Consider the following 23,583-nt stretch of genomic DNA (forward strand, 5'->3'; position numbering starts at 1 on the left):
TTTCAGTGAGAGGATAGTTAACATACCAAGCAGACCAGTCTGAATGAAAAGATATGTATTGTGCATTTGTACACCAGTGCCTATTTACCTACATTTTCCCAAAAGTAAGTATTTTCTCAAATCCAAACATAAGCACCCTTCTACTTCACGTATCAGTCTAACCCCTTCTCCCCAATCTTGGCTAAACTTTTCTGACTATCATGAAACAATGTAAAGAAACAGCAGAGTGTTGTGTTTAAGAGAGCATTAGATGCTAAAGATAGAATGTTAGCTATACTATGATCCCAGCAGATAAATTAGTACTTGTTTCTATAGTACTCCTCCCTAATGTGAGTGAATAATACGTGAGCAGTTATATTGGTCACCTTAGAAAATATAAGATGGGCCTACAGTACCAGTGATCTGTCTAGTACCATATGCTCACCAACAAGCTTTCACAGTACCTGACATTTTGAATCTAGAACCATAGAGCAACAACACATTGACATCTGCACAGAATACAAGCGGAATTGAAAAGTCAGGGCTACTACATAACTACATTTTGATTCAGTGTTTCGAGACCTACACACATTGCAGAAACACAGGTGTAAATCTTACCTTAAAATACTGGCTGCCAACCTGTGGAAGTGGAAAATTGTATGCCTTTTCAAAGGAGGAGTAACAAGGAGACAATTCTTTATTTCTCCTCATTATTTCCTATTTTCTGTGTGTGCTACATTCTGCAAAACACATAGAAAGAAAAAAATGCCTCTGAGGATTGTTTTGGCACATGAGTAAGGGTGCCTGTGTTGCTGCTAGTCTGCACTGCGTGCAGCACCACAGAGGGAGCAAGAATGCGCCATATCCTAGTAGATATGAGTCATTCCTGAGCTCTCCATTTGTCGCAACATAATGCTGCAAGTTGTCTTGATGCGGTGTGCTGCCTGAAATGGTAGTAAATATGGTCCCAAGTCTCCTCTAAGATAATGGTGCTCTTGCAGAAGCCTTGGACCCATCACCCTGTGTCAATTGTCAACCCCCCAAAAAATATTTATATTTTTTTAACTCATTATTGCTGCAAAGGGCATAGACAGCATGGTCGACAGCAAGGTCCTGCTATGTTGACAGTATGGAGTGAGTATGGAAGGGGTGCCTGTTCAGCCACTATCATTTCTAATGACGTAATGTGTATTTAAAAGCATCAGGATTTGCAGGATGTCCCTGGGTAGAGCAACTTTGTGCCACGATGGAGCTATGTGAGATGGGTTCCTTCTATTTTCATCTGAGTGGTTGCAACTAACATGAAATTTGGTATTGGAGACAGAATATTGTGGGACAAAATATCACTTCAAGAATTACTTGGACAAAAATATTGTGAAGGTATATTTCAATATGTAAGCAATGTTTTACTCTATATAACTCCACATATATGTACCTTGCAGATATATATATTTTCAAGGTACATAGATGGAGTTAAGAACAGCAAAATCTGTACCTACCTATTTGCACTTACCTTCTAGATATAGCCTTGATTGTTTTGACATGATATTCTGCTCACACAATATTTTTGTTTCCAATATTCAATCAGTCATCCCAAGGTTAGTGCTAGAGGATGTTGTAAAGGTACAGAATGCCACGCTCCCTTCTACACCCTTTACCTAGAAGAAGATAAAGATCAAGACTTTTGTAGAAAGCGGTGTGTGTCAGTTCGAATTCAATGATCAGCATGAAATGTTAACATTTGTTTTCAAAGCACATTGCACTACCATCTTTTACTTCTTGGGCCCCTCTGCTTTTGCCACTGGCTTCGACATATTTGAGGTCAGAGGTCGCAAGGGTAATGCCAGGAGTAGCAAGGGGCAAGCCAGGGGTCGCAATTGCAATCCCTGGTGGCCCCTAACTGATGTTGATGACTGCACGTAGTTTGCAGTTTTGGCATGCAGGTTTTCAAATAAAATCTGGACTCTCAAACACCTGTTAAGATATTGTGAGAAAAAACGATCGCCAAAATACATCGACTTTGAAAGTCGAGTGAAAAACTGATTTAACATTACTTAGCAAGAAAAACTCAACCATTTTCCGTGAAATCTATTACTTGCAAAGAAATATAAACAGTTGCATGGAGAAAGTAGGAGTGTTCCTAGCAAAAGAAAAGTGTGTAACTTGTTGTACTACTGATAAGCCAATAGTCGAGTTTTATGCGAAACTTCACTTCCATATTAAAACACATCTCAAATAAAAACGTATTACTCAAGCGTACAAGAAACTGCCTCACACAATCTTAACTTTACTTCAGGTAGATCTGAACGTAAGAATGATTTAGAAGTTTTTCATGAATGGTAATAAAGATAGAAATTTGCTTCAATAAATCAGTGATTTACTAACAGTCGAATTCACCACCTTTCTTGCTTTACAACCATTAGATCTGCCTTGTTATTTATATTGTATGCGGTAATTGTTAATTTGTTGAAACTTATGGTATAGTTTCTTAGTACTTCTAACACAATTTGAAGTTAAATTGAAATTTAGTTTTATATATGTAATATTTGTGGTCACTAATGCAAATATGCAACTATCTTAATGTGGTAGGTATGATGGGTTCGAATAAGAGCAGAGTTGAAGAAGCAGGGCAGACATCTGGGGTGTCAGAGCAGGCCTCAAGCAACAGAGCAGTTCTTATTGGGGCAGCAAGAGCAGTCCTTCTGAAGTACACAGCAGGCCACAGTAGCAGGCAGTCCTCTGAAAGTCCTGCTGCAGTACCAAGTGTGAACTGAAGAGTGGCTCCGGGGCTCCATTTTTATACTGGGTGCCTCCTTCGACATGGGAGAAACTTCTGGTTGCTTCACCTCACAGTTGAGTCTGGAATTTCATGCCACACTGCCCTGATCACACTCTGTCTGCAGGCACAATAGGCTAGTGTAGAGTTCTTTGTGTGAGAGTAGGGCATAGCCTATTAAAGTGCAAATCGACTGTGCACAGCCCTTCTCTCTTCCCCCATCCTGCCTGGGAAGTGCATCCAGGCACACCTAGTCCCTCTGTGAGGTTGTCTGGGACGAGTATAGAAAGGCCGACAGCCAACTACACCCAGGAACAGGTCGCAGGGACCAAATGGTTAAGACAAGAGAATAGCAACTTTTTTTTTTAAAGTGAGATTTTTAGAATTGCGACTTAAAATCCAATTTGACCATGAAAGGTTTTTTCATTTCAACTCCTCATACACTAAACAGTACTTTCCTACATGCTCCAAAAGTAAGCACTTGGTAAATGTAATAAGATAACCCCATTTTATCCCATGACAGAGGCAGACCTCACAATAATGAAAAGTTTATTTGGGAGTTTTTCACTACCACTGTTCAGAATGGGGCGCTGAAAAATATAATGGTAATAAACAAACTATTACCATTTTATTTTTCAGTTTTAGGGGCATTTTTTTTTTTTTTTTTTTGCGGGGCAGTGCTCCTTCGCTCACATGGAGGGGCCGCCCCTGGATAGTATATGGCAGGACATTTACCTGGGATCTTTAAATTAAATGCCACAAGTGGGCTGCAGCACTCATTACACCACCCACCAAAGTAGCACTGTAAAGCACGTTTCAAGCCCTGACCGTGTGAGCAGATTTAAAATGGCATTTCCAGCCTGGCAAAGAAACCTTTTCCTAAACCTAAATCTTCCTTTTTTATATACTCATGTGACATCACTAAGTTAGGCCCTAAGTGCCTATAATGCAGGATGAAGGTTAATTATTATTTTTTTTTTTTTAAACAGGACATGTATTTTTAAAGTTGTACATGTCATGGCAGTGAAAAACATCCAAAACGTTTTCACTGTAGCAAGGTCAACTCTCCCATAAGAAAACACTTGGCTAGATCATGAAGAAGCTCGATGTAAGGCTATTGCATGTGCATTGCAAAAAATGTACTTTGCATTGGGGCATAGGTATGTAGAAGTACTTAGAAAGACCTACAATGCAAAAGTAGTAAGTTTACTTTTGTTTCGCTATTAAGTTCTCTAAGAAGGAAACTGACCAGTTGCAAACCACAGAAATGAAAATCTTGAAAAGAGGGCTTGGCCTGCCAAGAGGTACAGTGAATATTGCTTTGAGGTTGGCGTATGGCTTTACGAATACAATATATAAATAAAACAAAAAGATTCTTAATTATTTGGCCCGCCTTATGGAGTCGGCTGATGGCTCTTTGGGGCATTTAACTAAATCTTATTACAGGCAAATGAAACAGGTGTGACAATGACAGCCACACAGAAGGTAGAGAGAATTAGAGCTTCCTTAAATGAGCTCGTTCCTAATGCATCATTTAATGTTGGGCAAGCTGTCAGATTTAGCATGGCTACTACATGGATTTACCACAGCATCACAAGGCTCTTCTACAGGAAACTTAGCTTGTGGCCTATCTGACACGACCCAGGTTAATGTACTTAGGAAAGCCTAGTCGTGGTGTTCCAAAACAAACAGCAGACTTACCCACTACATGAAAACTCCCTGAAAAACAGACCGATCTTTTTACTATGTCAGAAAATAAACCCCAGTTTGCTGATAAGAGCACAATGAATAGATTGCCCGCCTTGCAGTAATTGTGAAAACTGCTCCTGCTGTGTCAAAAGGAGAATGTTAGTGAAAATTACCCACACAGTGGGAAACTTTAATACAGTGGACAGGTTGCAACAGTGCGGCAGAGCCTCATCAGCTCCACCGATTCCTAGCTCAATACAAATGATCTTTAATTATGAAACATATTTAGATGCGAGAATGAGCAATTTCAAGTGTTACTTGTGAGATTTTGATTTCCTGGACGTGTTACATACGCCTGCAAGTAAATTACACATATCTACCTACTTTCACTACAGTCATGCTGGTAACATGGATTTACCAAAGTTATAGTTAATTTGACATTCTGCTTTAAATGCGACCATGAACTACTGTGGATTACAGAGTATAGGTGTAATCTGCCTGAATTATCTAACATCAAAGAGTTTACATGCCCAACGTCCGAGCAAATCGACGCCTTATGAATGAAGGATGCTAGTGAGTTAAATATGTTAACACAAACTTGGACAAAGGATTTTTGATCACCGCCCTGCTTCTGCTTGACCAGTGCTCAGACTGAAAAAAGATCTACACAGAGGAATATGTGTACAGCAAACTCAGCTGTGAGGTAAATGATTTTAGTAGTGTTGTGGATAATGTTAGTGGTATTGCAAATATGTATTACAGCGAAATAGCTTTCAGCAGCTACCCAACCAAGCAGGGCATAGCTTTGGGGGGTGTTTGGAGTGCTACACCCCCCATAATAAAAGTTTGTTGTGAAAAATAGTTGGGTGCAGGTGCTTTCAGTCAGACAATTTTACACAGACAAAAACGCACACACACTCTCTATGGAAGGTTAAGAAAATGTTAGCTATTTCACAAAATAAAGTGCTTTTTCTCAGTTAGTACCTCTATCGGCATTCTTCTCCCTTTAGGCTGCCCCTTTACTTCTGTCTTGTGCATCCTGTTTGTCTTATTATGTATTTTAACATTAAGTGCCAGTGTTGATTGTTGGGAAATCTGATGCTACTGATCTGTCTTAAAAGCTTCCTTTTTATTGGTGCATTTTTTTAAATGTCCCTCCCTTTTGTGTTTAGTTCCCTTCCAGCCAATTTCACAATGAAAACATTTTTGTTGGCCATCACACTACAGTCACACTTCCTCCTGTTACAGCATGTGATGCTCCCTTCTAACATCTGGTTTTGGTTTTCTGTCTAATCCCAGCCAAGATCCTTTCCCCACGCGCTTCGACGTTAAGCTTCATGTTAATGACCTCTTCTGCCTAAGAGATACATCTTCAAACTCTGCTGAGCCATAAATACAGATTATAAATATGCTTGGTAGATAGACCATGAATGCTAACAAATACCAGTGTCCCAGCAAGGAGAGTTTCAAAAACTGTGGCTCCAAAACATAACTTGTTTACAGCAAAGAGATTGCATGCTTTAATCACCAGAAGAAATTTGTCTTAACTGAGGCGAGAAATTCAGAGTTGAAGCGAAAGCAAGGGGTACACATGCAGGGAACTAGATAGACCCTTGTCTACATCAATGCCCGGTTAATTGATTAACAAGGTGCATGAGTAAGTATAACACCCTCACAACTCTTCCTTCACCATCTGCAGTTTCAGTAATTTCACCCAATCCACCGGCCCACCTCTTATCTTCTTTAATAAGGGTCTAAATGGATACAAGTGTCTACCTCCTCCTTTATTGTAATCTTCCAGAATAAAATACACCCTGCATGTTCATGTGTGAGAGCAACACAGAGGGGGGACAATGCTCGACAAAGGAAAGGCTGTTGCCATGCTTGTCAAAGGAGCAATGTCACTTCAGTCTGTCGAAAATATTGATACATTGGCCATCTGGCACCAATGTAGTTTTTCCTAGTCCGCTGAAGAGGAAACATATGTCTTAATCTGCAGCTGTATGCCTATGTGTGCTGCATTCCTCTTGTCCAGAAATCAAAATACATTGATTATATGCTTTCATCACTGGTAGAAAAAGTTTGTCTGGCCATTACCTCAGCGTGCTTTCTCTAGTAGTTTGTATTTTTCGGTCTATTACACTGTAGGTCAGAGTGATAGCAGGAAAACCACTAAAAGCTTTGATGAAACTGATAAACTACCTCATGCTTCCCATACACAGTGAGTGTGCCTGGGGTTACACCTAGAGCCACTTGCATTATGCAGCATCAAGGACCAAATTATGCAACAGGGTTTTCTAATTTATGCAGCAAGAAAAGCCAAATTATGCGACCTAATGCGGCACACTGATTGTATTGCTTCATAATTTCACTATTTTTTTTTTTTTTTTTCCATATAGTAGCACAATCTGGGCAAAGGCTTAACCTCATTAGTACCAGCATCCAAATAGTGTAACAAATGAAAGATGACCAGTTAATCTTTGCATAGGGCTTTCCTCTGTGCGGCAACAGGGGGTCAGAGTGATTTAGTTTTTTAACTTTTGACTTATTTGAGCTACAAGAAATTTGTTAAAATCTCCAAATTATGCAGGAGTTGATGGGGAAAATGCAGCAAAGCAATAAATATGTAGAAATCACCATGGCCATAGAATTACATTATTCAAGCATATTAACAAACCCAGAGATGCACAGAGTGTCTTTTGTAGACATGAACTACGAGCTAGCTGTATTAGCCAAAGACAAGAAAACAAATCTGTTCGATTAGCTAAAAGTAACAATTCAACATGCTGTACATGCTTAATATAAATTATCCAGTCAGTGGGCTTTTCTTCAAGTCCAAGACAGTGAGTAACCTGATGATACTGGAAAGCTACAGATGTGTTCTAATGAATGTGGAGCCACGTCTTCGAAGGCTCCAATCTTAACTTTCACTTTGCTGTGGTTGCACAAACGTTTACTAACAGGGTGTCACAATAATACACGTTGTCAAGTTTTACACCTCACTGAAATACTACATGACCTAATCATGTGCAAAATGGGTGATTCCTTTAAGTAGAGTCATGTGACAGGTATGTCTTCTCAGTTCACGGGCACACAGGGAATGTTTGCGCGGGTAACATCAGAGATGAGATTTTCTTGATAAAATGTTTAGTCTTTATGTAATTATACTTACAGATTAATGTGTGAATTAATCTGATTCTAATATAATATTGTGTTTACAAGATTGTGATCAACTAAATGACCACGTCTTATGTAAGGCCTATATTTTGTTTTCCATGCTAACTTAAGCTGATGAAATTATTCTGTATTTACAAAAGTGTGTTTCTTAACTAAAATAAATGTCAGAATTAAATGTGTATTTAGTGGCCTCTGCTGGACTGAATAGAAGCAGATGCAAGGTCACTATGCACTGCAAGCTGTGTAAAATGTTTCTAGTGTGTTTTGTAGTCTGATTTCATTGTTTGTTATGTTTCTAACTTGTATGTTGTTAGAAATGGGGTCTCTAGTTGGAAGTCAGTTTACCCACTGTCCAAGTAAGAACCCTTACTCTAGTTTGGGTAAAGGAAATTCACCCTCAACTAACCCCCGCTTACCCCCATGGTAGCTTAGCACGAGCAGGCAGGCTTAACTTCAGAGTTCTAGGTGTAAAGTATTTGTACCAACATACAGGGTAACTTAATGAAAACACTACGAAATGACAACACAGGTTTAGAAGAATAGGAAATATTTATCTATAGAAAACAAGACTAAAACGACAAAAATCCAACATACATAAGTCAAGTTATTGACTTTAAAAGCAAAAGATTCTTAAATCCCTTTGTAAACAGTTAAAACACTGTTAGTGTTGAAAAGTACCTGGGTAGCGTCAAAATAACTCACAAGGGTGAGTGTGCATAGAAAAGGTAATTGGTGTGTCGATTTCTCACCCGCAAGAGAGATCATGCGCTGTTTCTTCTTCTCCGGTCGGGTCGGTGTGCGTCAGTTTTCCTCTCTGCAGGAGAGCGATGCGTCGATCCAGGCAGCATTTGTGTCCGGGCAGCAGTTGTGTCATTTTTCCGCACCGGCAAGGTTTGCGTCAAAAATCCTGCTGCATGGTGATAGCAAAACTGCTCTGTGTCGGTTGCAACATTACAAGCCTCAGTTAGCAAGGGGGCGCGCTATTTCTCCAGCCGCGAGCATCGATCTTCCAGCCGCGTTGCAAGCAATGAGTCGATTTCAGCCGTGGACCAGGGCGGCGCGTCTTTCTTCAGATGCATCAGAGGTTAAATCGGAAATTTCCCTGCACTGCAGTTAGTGCATGGATTTTCAGTCTTGGTCTGTCAGCCTCACCTGTCAAGGCCCCAGGAACTGGATAGGGCACCACTTAACAGGGCAGGGCCCTGAGACTTCAACAACAGGAGGAAAGCTCAGGACAAGCCCTTGGAGATTTCCTCACAAGCAGGAATGCACAACAAAGTCCAGTCTTTGTCCCCTTTCACCAGGCAGAAGCAGCAACTGCAGGATAGCTCCACAAAACACGGTCATATGCAGGGCAGTACTTCTCAGCTCTTCTCCAGGCAGAGGTTCCTCTTGATGTCCAGAAGTGATCAAAAGTGTGGTTTTGTGTGCCCTTCTTATACCCATTTTGGCATTTGAATTAGGATCACTTCAAATGAGTCTGTTTGTGAAATCCTGCCTTGCCCAGGCCAGGCCTCAGACACATACCAGGGGACTGGAGACTGCATTGTGTGAGGGCATAAACAGCCCTTTCAGGTGTAAATGATCACTCCTCCCCTCTCTCCTAGCACAGATGGTTCATCAGGATATGCAGGCTACACCCCAGCTCCCTTTGTGTCACTGTCTGGAGAGAGGTGCAAACAGCTGTAAAAATGACCCAGACACAGAATCCACAAACAGACAGAGTCACAGAATAGTTTAAGCAAGAAAAGGCTCACTTTCCAAAAGTGGCATTTTCAAACACACAATCTTAAAACCAACTTTACTAAAAGATGTATTTTTAAATTGGGAGCTCAGAGACCCCAAACTCCACATGTCCATCATCCACTCCCAAAGGGAATCTACGCTTTAATCATATTTAAAGGCAGCCCCCATGCTAACCTATGAGAGAGATAGGCCTTGCAACAGTGAAAAACAATTTTGGTGGTATTTCACTGTTAGGACATATACTAATGTGTTTTATATGTCCTACCTTAAACCTAATCTACACCCTGCTCATGGGGCTACCTAGGGCCTACCTTAGGGGTGTCTTGCATGTAAGAAAAGGGAAGGTTGAGGCCTGGCAAGTGGGTACTCTGGCCAAGTCGAGTTGTCAGTTTAAAACTGCACACACAGACACTGCAGTGGCAGGTTGGAGCCACGTTTACAGAGCTACTATTGTGGGTTGCACAACCAGTGCTGCAGGCCTACTAGTATCAGTTGATTTACAGGCCCTGGGCACCTCTAGTACACTGTACTAGGGTCTTACCAGTCAATCAAATATGCCAATCATGGATAAACCAATTACATACTCATTTTGTATATGAGCCCTTGCACTTTAGCACTGGATAGCACCGGTAAAGTTCCCAGAGTAACAAAAACAGCAAAAACAGAGTCCAGCACACAACAACTTGAGAAACAGAGGCAAAATGTTAGAGGAGACCATGCCAAGGATGTCAAGTCTAACATATGTCTTTCCTCAAAGGAAAAGAAATGGTGTGTTAACATATTTTGTAATCGTTTTCCTCTGACTTTGTATTCCGGTGGAGTGAAAACAAGGGATACACAGATGAAACTGGAGAAGAGGAAATACGATATACAATTGTATTAGTTTTGGTTTCGTCAAAGGAATAAAAGCAAATAGAAGAGCTTAAAGTAAACAATTTATGTAATTTTGATATCTGTTAATGTCCTGATTGGATAAAGGTGAGAAAGTTATGACCAATCATTTTTATTTAACAAGTTCAATTTAATGTTCAGTCACTGTGGTCTTTGAGACATTCATCATTCAAGCAACACTGATGCAGATGCACTTTGTTCATGTTCCAGGTTCCTAATTTCCTGAGACTTACTTTATGATCTGTCACTGACATTTCATGTCTGTTCAATACTGAACCTATGCTTAGATGGTTTAGTGTTTCTCATAGTCCAAATTCTAAACCATCACCCCTACTCTTCTTCCTGATGCTACCTGCTCCTGTCCCGATGTTGGTGGGTTAAGTTGCTGTCCCTCTGATGAATTAGACATTGTTGCTGATTACTGTAGTGATTTGGTAAATATGAGTTATAAATTATTTTTCTTTTGTTTTCCAGGTACCAGCTGTAAATGTTTATTACTGCTGCTTATTTTTGATAGCGCCATAGCTAAATGTTTTCTAAATTTGTGTTACTAAAACCTTTACATGAAGTCCAACATGTTGATGCTAATCAGTGGTTAGTGAGTTGTTATTCTTATGCTTATGAACACTGATATTTTTGTCTTATTGATTATTAGATGTATTCAATTCCTCTTGCTCAGATTCATCAGTTGCTATGGTTTTGTGTAATAACCATTGAGATAATTTGTCTTCTTGCATTGATTAAACTTAGATATAGCCGTTGTTCGAATCAGCCTTTGTTGTTTTCCTTCATGTATCATTTGTGTTTGGGAACTATTTTCATGACTTTTACATTGTTAATATAGGGAAATAAATTAATTAGCTTCTTAATAAACTGGTGTGGTTATTGAAGTTGAATTGATTATCATATGTTATATGTGATGTCAAAGACGTATTTTGAATGACACTTTCTTTAAAGCAGATTCGGCTCATCAACCTAGTGTAGGAAATCCACTTTCTAGTCTCTTGGGACTAAAATATAGCTAGGGTTTCTGTGTGTTAACAACCCAAGTTTCTGTTGAATTCAGTGTGAGGATGTCTATTAACTAACGTGGGCATAGCACATTTTATTCATTCACTGATGCCTGTTCTTCCACATGAATTATGTAGTATTGCACTGGATGAAAAACCTTTGTTGTAAAAGAATATGGAATTTTCTGATTGTGTATCTTGATAAGATATGTATTTCAATTGCATTACTTGTTTTTCCGAGCTGTTTTCTACCACAAGCTTGTCGTTTTGTAGGGTTAGGTGACTGCATTGCCTAATGAATGGTACTAAGGGGCATATTTATGCTTGTTTTGTGCCGAATTTGCATTATTTTTTTATTTATTTTTACACAAATTCTGTGCAAAACTAACTCCATATATATACTTTGGCGCTAGACCCGTCTAGCGTCAAAGTTATGGACGTTGAAACCTACCTTGCGTCATTGCAATGCAAGGTAGGCATTCCTGTGCAAAAAATGATTATGGCCTTAATGCCATATTTATCCCCCATGCTAAAAATCACACACAAGGGGGAGGAAGGGTCAAATAATAGTGCAAAGCCTGCTCTGCACCATTACTTAATGCCTGGGTCAGGGCAGCCACTAGGGCGGCCTGTGGGCCTATTTCCATGGTAGAACATCATGGAATAAGCCCACAGGTGCCCTCCCCAGGCCCTGGGAATACCCACACCCACACCAGAGAGACAGCAGAGAATGGGGACCCCATACCAGGTAAGTACAGATAAGTATTTCATTTTTAAGAGTGCCATTGGGGGCCCTGAAATGGGCCCCTCTACATTGCACTGGGTGCAATGGCCATGCTCAGAAGACACTGGTCCCCTCTGCTGCCCATTGGGGTGGTGGGCATGGCTCCTGTCTTATCTAAGACAGGAGCCCTGTGGTATGAATTGTTTTGGGTCAGAAAGTGATGCTAGGCTGGTTAGACTTTTTTTTCTTACGATAATCTGTCTAATGTCATTTCTTGGTACAAAACTCCCTTCTCCCATAACGGCACCCCGCAACTTGGCTAACTTTTCTTTTTTTACACTAGACCACCCTTTGCGCCGGCTTGCACCATTCCACAAATATGGTGCCCGGCTGGCGCTCAGAAATGGTGCAAAACAACGTTAGTGCAGTTTTGCACCAGAAAGTCTAAATATGCCACCCTAGTTTATCAACCTCCTAAGCCTGAAAATTGGAAGTGTCTTCTCATTCAATCTTGCAACCTACTGAGGTTGTATTTTAAATTCAGCTAATGGTTAGTTCACTTGACTATGTAATAGCTTCCAAATATAAACTTGAGTCTTGCCTCTAGAGTATCTGTACTGAAGTCTTATACTGCAGGTAACCCTACGATAAAATGTAGTGTGATTTCTTGTAAATTCTTTGGGAGCGTTTAGCCTGTATCTTGGTTAGATATATGATAATATAATAAATAATGGAAATATTTTAATTTTTTGCTGCCACTAGAGGAAGACACTAAATGGAAGTGCTTTAGTTATAAGCAGTGTCACTGGAATTATATGGCAGAGAGGACCAACTATATGGCAGGGTTGACAAATTTAAGTTGGAAGAAAAGTGCAGTTATGCATTTACAACTTCAATAGCTCTAACTCAAGAAAACGCAAGACCTGTTGCATTGCAGATGCTTTTTTTATTTGTGTAATATGTACAATTTGAGTCATAGTCTAAGAATTTGTTTTTTTGTTTAAATCACATGGTACTTACTTTGTCATATATTTTATATAATTATTTCTGTGCTACCGGGGGTCAATATAACATTTACTGTATTTCTTTCTCTAGTTGTGGGTGAGTCAGCAACTACAAAACACACTGGTAAGTGATGCATGTTCCTGGGGCGGAAAGTATTGTGCATTAGCATATGGGTATTGAAAGTACACTGGTGCTGGACCCACTGTCTGCAACAGTCCTCTAGCTGAATGCAGAAAGCAAGGGTTCTTTTTCTTGTGGGGTCTGGCACAAACAGCTTTACAGCTTGGAAAAGTGTAGATGGGTTATTAGAGTCCCAACAAAATACATTCCCATTATTTTCCCTCTTATACACCTATTTGTAAAACCTTTCTATGACATTATTTCCAAAGAAATACTCACAACATTTAGCCAATTGTGAGAATTAACAGATCAGTGCCTTTGAAAAGTTGGCTTGGATAGTGTGCACTAAGGATTTGGAAGTCGGAATGCACTGTGCTTCAAACCTCACTCAAAGTCTCATAGCCCAGTTGAATCACATTATGGGGGTCATTCTGACCCTGGCGGTCCGAGACCGCCAGGGCCATTATGACCGCAAGCACCGCCAACAGGCGGGCCGGCGGTTTTCCGCCATTTCTGCCCCGGCGGCTATAATCTGCCAGGGCAGCGCTGCCCTGGGGATAATAACCCCCTTACCGCCAGCCTGTTTCTGGCAGTTTTCACCGCCAGCCTGTTTCTGGTGGTTTTCACCGCCAGGAAGAGGCTGGCGGTAAGGGGTGTCTTGGGGCCCCTGGGGGCCCCTGCACTGCCCATGCCACTGGCATGGGCAGTGCAGGGGCCCCCTAACAGGGCCCCGGCCAGCTTTTCACTGTCTGCTTAGCAGACAGTGAAAAGCGCGACGGGTGCAACTGCACCCGTCGCACGGCGCAACACCGCCGGCTCCATTCGGAGCCGGCTCCTGTGTTGCGGCCTCATTCCCGCTGGGCCGGCGGGCGCAAACTTAGTTTGCATCCGCCGGCCCAGCGGGAATGTCAGAATGGGGGCCGCGTGAGTGCGGCCGCATTGGCGGCCGCATGGCGGTTTCCGCCTGGCGGGCGGCGGTAGCCGGCCGCCAAGGTCGGAATGACCCCCAATGTGTTTCATGTTATGCTCTTGAGAAATGACCTTCCGGTGATGAAGACCATAATTTCCCCACACCTATTGTAGCATTGGCATTGTTTTGAAGTACTGTAAAAATACATCTCAATTCAATCTGTTACTTATCTCCGTTTCAGTTTGTTAAAGTATGTAGGAAATAGGTCTCTTCTGTTCTTAGCTGCAGGCAGAATGAGAGATGTGTGACTCTGAGCATACTAATGGTCTTTAGTCAGATTTGCAAACCTGACATCCTGTATGCATGACCGTAAAAGCATATTTGAGTGTCTATTACTGGGGTGACAACGATTTTATAAAAAATGTTCACATATTTTCAGCTGCTTATAACTCCTAGATGCCTGATCACAAATTGGCACTGAGTATATAAATAGGGTAGCGGAATGCCAAATATTGTCTATTCTTAATTTGTGGTCCCCATTTCATCTTTCCTATAATACTCTGTTAGAGCATGGCTTCTAGTTTTGACACCCTTGAAAACTCTGAAAATTGCATTAGAACCTTCCTTTTTAGCTGGCGCTGACATTTTACACAACTGAAGATACTTGAACATTAACAATTAAAACTCTGGCAGTAAACTTATGCCTTAATAGGTTGATTTGGGTAATTGTGATTCAAGGAGACAAAGATTCACTGAATGCTCATGTCGTCTCCTTACTTCGACACACAAAATTGTGCTTGTGTTTGATTAAAAACAAACATTGCACAAAATAAAACCATAAATGGATATTTGTAGTTCCAACTGGTTATTTACAAAAGAAGACAATCATCACCAAGGTGGTGACAACATGTTGGTGTGATATTCATCTGTCATCAGTTTTGGAAAAGGGTAGGAAAATGGCAGCTGTCAGGATGTAGTTTTCCTTCGCAAATGTTTGTCACATTCAAAATTTTTTACATTTGAAGGTAATCAGTCATTTTTACTATGAATTTCCCTACCTTAAAAATACAAGTACATTCACTTTAAAATGTTTGTAGTAAGTGAAGTGTATGTGGGCAATTTCCTAAAAAATCCAATATTCAAATCTCCTACATGAAAAACCTATTTTCCGTCTTCATAAGAAAAATGCACATTTTATCCTAAATCCGTGTATTGTCCACTTGATGGCAATCTACTAATCTATTAATGGACCACAGAGATTGTTGCCTTTGAATCCGACTGCTTGATGTTGGCACAGATGCGGCACAGACGCGGCCCTGCAGTTCTTAATCAGTGCTCTTAAAAAAAATAAGGGCTTCACAAAAAATGTACCAAACCTGGGGTGCCAAATACATGCAGACGTTTCCTCTGCATACTATAAAATATGGCAAGGTGAAGGAGGCATAACCCTGGTAGGATACATTTTGTTCATCGTTCGGCTTGTACTCCAGGTTATAGATGATTCCCAAAACAAGTATAGCCATGAAAATTAATGCTTTACACCTGACAGATAAAAGGGTCAGGTTGTCATGTACTTTATTAGAACAGGAAGACTCAATTCTGCACAATCTGCAGACATTTAGGTAACTTACTGTAGACGTTTGCATAAATGGTCATTTCACATTTAAAAACCTTATCAAGAGAACTTCTTGTGCTTATATTTTTATATTACTTTGAAAGCTGCTTCTGGGTCTAAAAGTTTACAAATTGTTCATCTATTGTAATTAAATTATAATTATTTTATTTTTATTTTTCAAAAGTGTCAATCAAACCTACTGGTAAGTACAGCATGCATTCTGTGATGCATATGTTTTCTGTAGTCTTTGGCATAACCTTGCAACTGTCGTTTTCTTTTTAAATACAGGAATGCAGGTTTTTTATTCTGTGTGACCATGGCCATACAAGCTTAGTTACCCTTAACAATGAAGAGAATGGTGACATTATGGGGGTCATTACAATCTGGCGGTCACTTGACTGTCAGACTCACGGTGGCACCGCCAATGCAGCTCTTCGAATACCACATTATGGGCCAGATGTAGCAACTGTTTTACGCGTCGCAAACAGCGATTTTCGCTGTTTGTGACGCGCAAAACCCACATCGCGATGCCCTATTCCCGTTTTGCGAGTCGGTAACCTGGTTACCGACTCGCAAAACGGGACTGCAAGTCGCAAATAGGAAGGGGTGTTCCCCTTTCTATTTGAGAGTCGCAGCGTGATGCAAGATTGCTTTGTGACCGCGAACGCGGTCTCAAAGCAATCGCAGTTACCACCAATGTCACACTGGTGATAACCCATTCGCAAAAGGGAAGGGGTCCTCATGGGACCCCTTCCCTTTGTGAATGGCCTGGAAAACATTTTTTCAGAGCAGGCAGTGGTCCCTTGGACCACTGCCTGCTCTGAAAAAATTAAACGGACACATTTAATTTTTCATTTTGTAATGCATCTCGCTTTCCTTTAATGAAAACGGGCCTCAGTACAAAAAAAAAAAAACTGCTTTATTTAAACGCAGTCACAAATATGGTGGTTTGCTGTCTCCAGCATGCCACCATCCCTGAGTGCTGCGAGTCACAAGGGGGTTGCAAATTGCAACCCACCTCATTAATATTAATCGATCGCAATTCAGGATTTTCCTACATCTGGCCCTAGGACCATGGAAGTTGTGCCACGGTTGGATCACCAGCACTATCAGAACCAGAGAGCATGGTGGTCTGGCAGTTGCGGCAATCCTAATACACCAGAGCAGTGCTGCAAACATCGCAGCCCTGAGGATCACAACCTCATTCTCCGCGAGCAATTTCATGGCAGTAGTGCCACCATGAAAAGGATGGAGGAGAGCAGGTGTAGGGTCCCCAGGAGGGTCATTGCATTGCCCATTCACTTGGCATATACAGTGCAGGGGTCCCCATGGCCAGCATCAATGCAATGTTCACTGTCTGTAAAGTAGAGTGAACATTGCAAGGGTGCTGGTACACCTTGAAACCTACAACATTGCCGCCGGCTCACTTAAGAGCTGGAGACAATGCTGTAGGGTGCTTCACGCTAGGCCATCAGGCAGAAACTCCCGTTCCTGCCCGCTGACCTAGTGAGAAACTCTTAATGGGCCCGGTGGGGAGGTACCCAGTATGGTGGAAACCTCCCCGTCAGAAGTCCAGCAGATGGCCTAAACCGTCTGTCTAACTTGTAATAAGGCCCTATATCTTCATTGTTGTTGAAATGTTATAACATTTCTACAGTCCAGGTCATATCTCAGAGGATTCACCTCCAGTTAATTTTTTTCTGAGCTGACGGGTGCCTCACTCCAAATAGTAGTAAAGTAAGGCATTGCTTTTCATACTTTAACACCCTTAACCAGTGTTCCACTTGTCAGATTCTATATTGTCACATATATTACATATATATATATATACATATTTATATATATATATATATATATATATATATATATAGATATACACGTTTTGGATTTTATCGATCACATCTCCATCTCACATGATCCGCTCAATATACAATGGTCAAATATTAACCTTGAATACTAAGGGAACAGGCCATCTTGCAAAATCCATCAGAGGTGCTGTCAAAACTGAAGATAGGAACAAGACAATTTGTCTTAGAGGCCTTTCCCACTGATGTTTGACATTTTTAGTGATAGAGCCTTGTGCGTTCACTCATTTTCTGATTACCGCATGATTTGTTTGCCTTTTCATTCCCATTAGGACCAATGTGAAATATGGTCTTTTGAAATTGCATACTTTCCAGAAAATATGGTGGGGTTGCATGGAGAAATTAAGAGTGACCCTAGACAAAGGAAAGGTGTTTCACGTGGTGTACTAGTGATAAGCCAATAATACAGGTTGATGCAAAACTTAACTTTCATAATAAAAGCACACCTAAAAAAGTATTCCTTAGGCAGCCAAGACAGAAGTGTTATCATATATCTTCAAACACAAGAAACTGCCTCCCACAAATTTAACATTTGTACTCTTGCCAGAGATGAACTTAAGTCAATAATTTGGAAGTATACCATTAATGTTAATAAGGGTGAAAATTGGCATCCCTAATCAGGAATAAAAAGACTGTGAATTTCACCTTTGTGCTGGTCATTGCCGTCCATAGGCGTGCCTCTGTACTTATGCTGTATTTATTTGGTAATTGTGAATTTTGTTGAACCTTTTCTTTTGATTTATTTAGTACTTTTAACACAAAAATGGTTCACTGACAGTATCAAAGCAAATAATATCATTTGACATTTGTTGTGTGAAAAATGTTATTCACTAAAATATCCTATCCCCATAAATATAATGGTAAACACAACAAAAAAAACTAAAAACTATGTTGATACTAATATCATCAAAGCCTATAAAAAAGGTAGAATTTAACCCCTTCTGTGCCGCGGACGTAGTGGTTACGTCCTGCGGCACAGTGCTGCTGTGCCGAGGACGTAACCACTACGTCCTCGGCACACAGCCCAGAGGGAGCGCTCTCGCTCCCTCTGTGGGGTTCCCCCCCACCCCCCCAAGTCAGGGATGGAAGGGGAAGCCCTTCCCCTCCCACCCCCGACCCCCCCCAACCCCCCCTGTGACGTCAGCGTGCGAGCGCGCGCTGATTAGTCACAGGGTCTCCCCCATCGCGCTGGAAGCAGAGCTTCCAGCGCGATTGAAAAAGAAATGCTTTTGCATTTCTTTTTCAATCCCATGGGGGAGGCCCCGAGAGGCTTCAAAGGGAAGGAAATGTATTTCCTTCCCTTTGAAGTCTCTCACAGGTTTCAAAAGCTGGATTGCTTGCAATCCGGCTTTTGAAACCCCACTAGACACCAGGGATTTTTTTTTTTTTCTTGAAATTGGCAAAAGGGAGCGACCCCTTGGGCAAGGGTCGCTCCCAGGGGGGCATTTTTTTAGGAAGGCCTTTTCTGCCCCCCCTGGGGGCAGATTGGCCTATTATTAGGCCGATCTGCCCCCAGGGGGGGCAGAAACCTCTAGGCACCAGGGACCATTTTTTTTTTATTTTTTTTTTTGTGATGAATTCTTTTTTTTTAGGTGGGGAGCGATCCCTTAGGCAAGGGTCGCTCCCCTACGGGGCAATATATATTTAGGCCATTTCTGCCCCCCTTGGGGGCAGATTGGCCTATTTTGATAAGGCCAATCTGCCCCCAAGGGGGGCAGAAACCATTAGACACCAGGGAGTTTGTTTTTGCGCGCGAATGTCACGCAACAAAGCGACCCCTTTGGCAAGGGTCGCTCCCAGGGGGGGCAATTTTTTGGGAAGGCCTTTTCTGCCCCCCCTGGGGGCAGATCGGCCTATTATTAGGCCGATCTGCCCCCGGGGGGGAAGAAACCTCTAGGCGCCAGGGCAATTTTTATTTAGACCATTTCTGCCCCCCTGGGGGCAGAAACCACTAGGCACCGGGGATTTGTTTTTTGGCGCCAATGTCACGCAGGGGGAGCGACCCCGTAGGCAAGGGTCGCTCCCGGGGGGGGTGTGGGGGGGCAAATTTATTTTAGGCCATTTCTGCCCCCCCGGGGGACAGATCGGCCTATTTTTAGGCCGAACTGCCCCCGGGGGGGGGGCAGAACACTCTAGGCGCCAGGGCAATTTTTTTTTGTGTTTTTTTTTTTTGTTGTTTCTTTTTTTAGAGATGGGGAGCGACCCATCAGGCAAGGGTCGCTCCCCTGGGGGGGCAAATTGTATTTAGACCATTTCTGCCCCCCTGGGGGCAGATTGGCCAATTTTAGGTCAATCTGCCCCCTAGGGGGCAGAAACCACTAGGCACCGGGGATTTGTTTTTTGGCGCCAATGTCACGCAGGGGGAGCGACCCCGTAGGCAAGGGTCGCTCCCGGGGGGGGGGGTGTGGGGGTTGGGGGGGCAAATTTATTTTAGGCCATTTCTGCCCCCCCGGGGGACAGATCGGCCTATTATTAGGCCGAACTGCCCCCGGGGGGAGGGCAGAACACTCTAGGCGCCAGGGCAATTTTTTTTTTTGTGTTTTTTTTTTTTGTTGTTTTTTTTTTAGAGATGGGGAGCGACCCATCAGGCAAGGGTCGCTCCCCTGGGGGGGCAAATTGTATTTAGACCATGTCTGCCCCCCTGGGGGCAGATTGGCCAATTTTGGGTCAATCTGCCCCCAAGGGGGCAGAAACCCCAAGGCACCGGGGATTTGTTTTTTGGCGCCAATGTCACGCAGGGGGAGCGACCCCGTAGGCAAGGGTCGCTCCCGGGGGGGGGTGTGGGGGTTGGGGGGGCAAATTTATTTTAGGCCATTTCTGCCCCCCCGGGGGACAGATCGGCCTATTTTTAGGCCGAACTGCCCCCGGGGGGGGGGGGGGCAGAACACTCTAGGCGCCAGGGCAATTTTTTTTTTGTGTTTTTTTTTTTGTTGTTTCTTTTTTTAGAGATGGGGAGCGACCCATCAGGCAAGGGTCGCTCCCCTGGGGGGGCAAATTGTATTTAGACCATTTCTGCCCCCCTGGGGGCAGATTGGCCAATTTTAGGTCAATCTGCCCCCAAGGGGGCAGAAACCACAAGGCACCGGGGATTTGTTTTTTGGCGCCAATGTCACGCAGGGGGAGCGACCCCGTAGGCAAGGGTCGCTCCCGGGGGGGGGGGTGTGGGGGTTGGGGGGGCAAATTTATTTTAGGCCATTTCTTCCCCCCCGGGGGACAGATCGGCCTATTTTTAGGCCGAACTGCCCCCGGGGGGGGGCAGAACAATCTAGGCGCCAGGGCAATTTTTTTTTTGTGTTTTTTTTTTGTTGTTTCTTTTTTTAGAGATGGGGAGCGACCCATCAGGCAAGGGTCGCTCCCCTGGGGGGGGCAAATTGTATTTAAACCATTTCTGCCCCCCTGTGGGCAGATTGGCCAATTTTAAGTCAATCTGCCCCCAAGGGGGCAGAAACCACTAGGCACCGGGGATTTGTTTTTTGGCGCCAATGTCACGCAGGGGGAGCGACCCCGTAGGCAAGGGTCGCTCCGGGAGGGGGGGGGGTTGGGGGGGCAAATTTATTTTAGGCCATTTCTGCCCCCCCGGGGGACAGATCGGCCTATTATTAGGCCGAACTGCCCCCGGGGGGGGGGGGGCAGAACACTCTAGGCGCCAGGGCAATTTTTTTTTTGTGTTTTTTTTTTTTGTTGTTTCTTTTTTTAGAGATGGGGAGCGACCCATCAGGCAAGGGTCGCTCCCCTGGGGGGGCAAATTGTATTTAGACCATTTCTGCCCCCCTGGGGGCAGATTGGCCAATTTTAGGTCAATCTGCCCCCAAGGGGGCAGAAACCACTAGGCACCGGGGATTTGTTTTTTGGCGCCAATGTCACGCAGGGGGAGCGACCCCGTAGGCAAGGGTCGCTCCCGGGGGGGGTGGAGGTTGGGGGGGCAAATTTATTTTAGGCCATTTCTGCCCCCCCGGGGGACAGATCGGCCTATTATTAGGCCGAACTGCCCCCGGGGGGGGGCAGAACACTCTAGGCGCCAGGGCAATTTTTTTTTTGTGTTTTTTTTTTTTGTTGTTTCTTTTTTTAGAGATGGGGAGCGACCCATCAGGCAAGGGTCGCTCCCCTGGGGGGGGCAAATTGTATTTAGACCATTTCTGCCCCCCTGGGGGCAGATTGGCCAATTTTAAGTCAATCTGCCCCCAAGGGGGCAGAAACCACTAGGCACCGGGGATTTGTTTTTTGGCGCCAATGTCACGCAGGGGGAGCGACCCCGTAGGCAAGGGTCGCTCCCGGGGGGGGGGGTGGGGGTTGGGGGGGCAAATTTATTTTAGGCCATTTCTGCCCCCCCGGGGGACAGATCGGCCTATTATTAGGCCGAACTGCCCCCGGGGGGGGGGGGGGGCAGAAACCTCTAGGCGCCAGGGGAATTTTTCTTTTTTTTCTTTTTTTTTTTCTTTTTTTTTTTTTTTTAGAGATGGGGAGCGACCCATCAGGCAAAAGTCGCTCCCCTGGGGGACAAATTGTATTTAGGCCATTTCTGCCCCCCTTGGGGGCAGATTGGCTGAGTTTAGGTCAACCTGCCCCCAAGGGGGCAGAAACCACTAGGCACCGGGGATTTGTTTTTTGGTGCCAATGTCACGCAGGGGGAGCGACCCCGTAGGCAAGGGTCGCTCCCGGCGGGGGAGGGTGGGGGTTGGGGGGGCAAATTTATTTTAGGGCATTTCTGCCCCCCCACCCCCCTGGGGCCGGCTGAGCTACAGGCCAAACACCACAGGTAGGCACCTTGCAAAAAACACCTCTGTTTTCTGTGAAAAAATATGTTGTGTCCACGTTGTGTTTTGGGCCATTTCCTTTTGTGGGCGCTAGGCTTACCCACAGAAGTGATGTACCATTTTTATCGAGAGACTTAGGGGAACGCAGATTCCAGAACTTTCTGTCACCGAAATGAGAGGAAAAAGTGTTTTTTGGGCCAAATTTTGATGTTTGCAAAGGATTCTGGGTAACATAACCTGGTCAGAGCCCCGCAAGTCACCCCATCTTGGATTCCCCTGGGTTTCTAGTTTTCAAAAATGCACTGGTTTGCTAGGTTTCCTGAGGTGTCGGCTGAGCTACAGGCCAAAATCCACAGGTAGGCACTGCTTTTTATAAAAAAATGTGATGTGTCCACGTTGTGTTTTGGGCCCTTTCCTTTCGTGGGCGCTAGTCCTACCCACACAAGTGAGGTATCATTTTTATCGGGAGACTTGGGGGAACGCTGGGTAGAAGGAAATTTGTGGCTCCTCTCAGATTCCAGAACTTTCTGCCACAGAAATGTGAGTAACATGTGTATTTTTAGCCAAATTTTGAGGTTTGCAAAGGATTCTGGGTAACAGAACCTGGTCCGAGCCCCGCAAGTCACCCCTCCTTGGATTCCCCTAGGTCTCTAGTTTTCAGAAATGCACAGGTTTGGTAGGTTTCCCTAGGTGCCGGCTGAGCTAGAGGCCAAAATCTACAGGTAGGCACTTTGCAAAAAACACGTCTGTTTTTTTCCAAAATTTAGGATGTGTCCACGTTGCACTTTGGGGTGTTTCCTGTCGCCGGCGCTAGGCCTACCCACGCAAGTGAGGTATAATTTTTATCGGGAGACTTGGGGGAACGCTGGGTGGAAGGAAATTTGTAGCTCCTCTCAGATTCCAGAACTTTCTGCCACAGAAATGTGAGGGACATGTGTTTTTTTAGCCAAATTTTGAGGTTTGCAAAGGATTCTGGGTAACAGAACCTGGTCCGAGCCACACAAGTCACCCCTCCTTGGATTCCCCTAGGTCTCTAGTTTTCAGAAATGTACAGGTTTGGTAGGTTTCCCTAGGTGCCGGCTGAGCTAGAGGCCAAAATCTACAGGTAGTCACTTTGCTAAAAACAGCTCTGTTTTCTGTGATATGTCCACGTTGTGTTTTGGGGCATATCCTGTCGCGGGCGCTAGGCCTACCCACACAAGTGAGGTATCATTTTTATCGGGAGACGTGGGGGAACGCTGGGTGGAAGGAAATTTGTGGCTCCTCTCAGATTCCAGAACTTTCTGCCACAGAAATGTGAGGAACATGTGTTTTTTTTAGCC

General features: G+C 43.6%; 1 protein-coding gene across 6 annotated transcripts in view; it reads left to right on the forward strand.

The window, feature by feature from the left end:
- Window positions 1-23,583, forward strand: part of LOC138300183 (LWamide neuropeptides-like) — a 342,764-nt gene that overhangs the window by 123,105 nt on the left and 196,076 nt on the right. For 5 of the 6 annotated variants that reach the window (XM_069239162.1, XM_069239168.1, XM_069239166.1 and 2 more), the window contains exon 3: window positions 13,088-13,120. In XM_069239162.1, the coding sequence (XP_069095263.1) occupies window positions 13,088-13,120 (33 nt within the window). Of the gene's footprint in view, window positions 1-13,087; window positions 13,121-15,826; window positions 15,845-23,583 lie in introns of all 6 variants that reach the window. The other variant, XM_069239164.1, reaches the window with a different exon arrangement.

Source organism: Pleurodeles waltl, chromosome 6, assembly GCF_031143425.1.
Source record: "Pleurodeles waltl isolate 20211129_DDA chromosome 6, aPleWal1.hap1.20221129, whole genome shotgun sequence".
Taxonomy (NCBI): Eukaryota; Metazoa; Chordata; class Amphibia; order Caudata; family Salamandridae; genus Pleurodeles; species Pleurodeles waltl.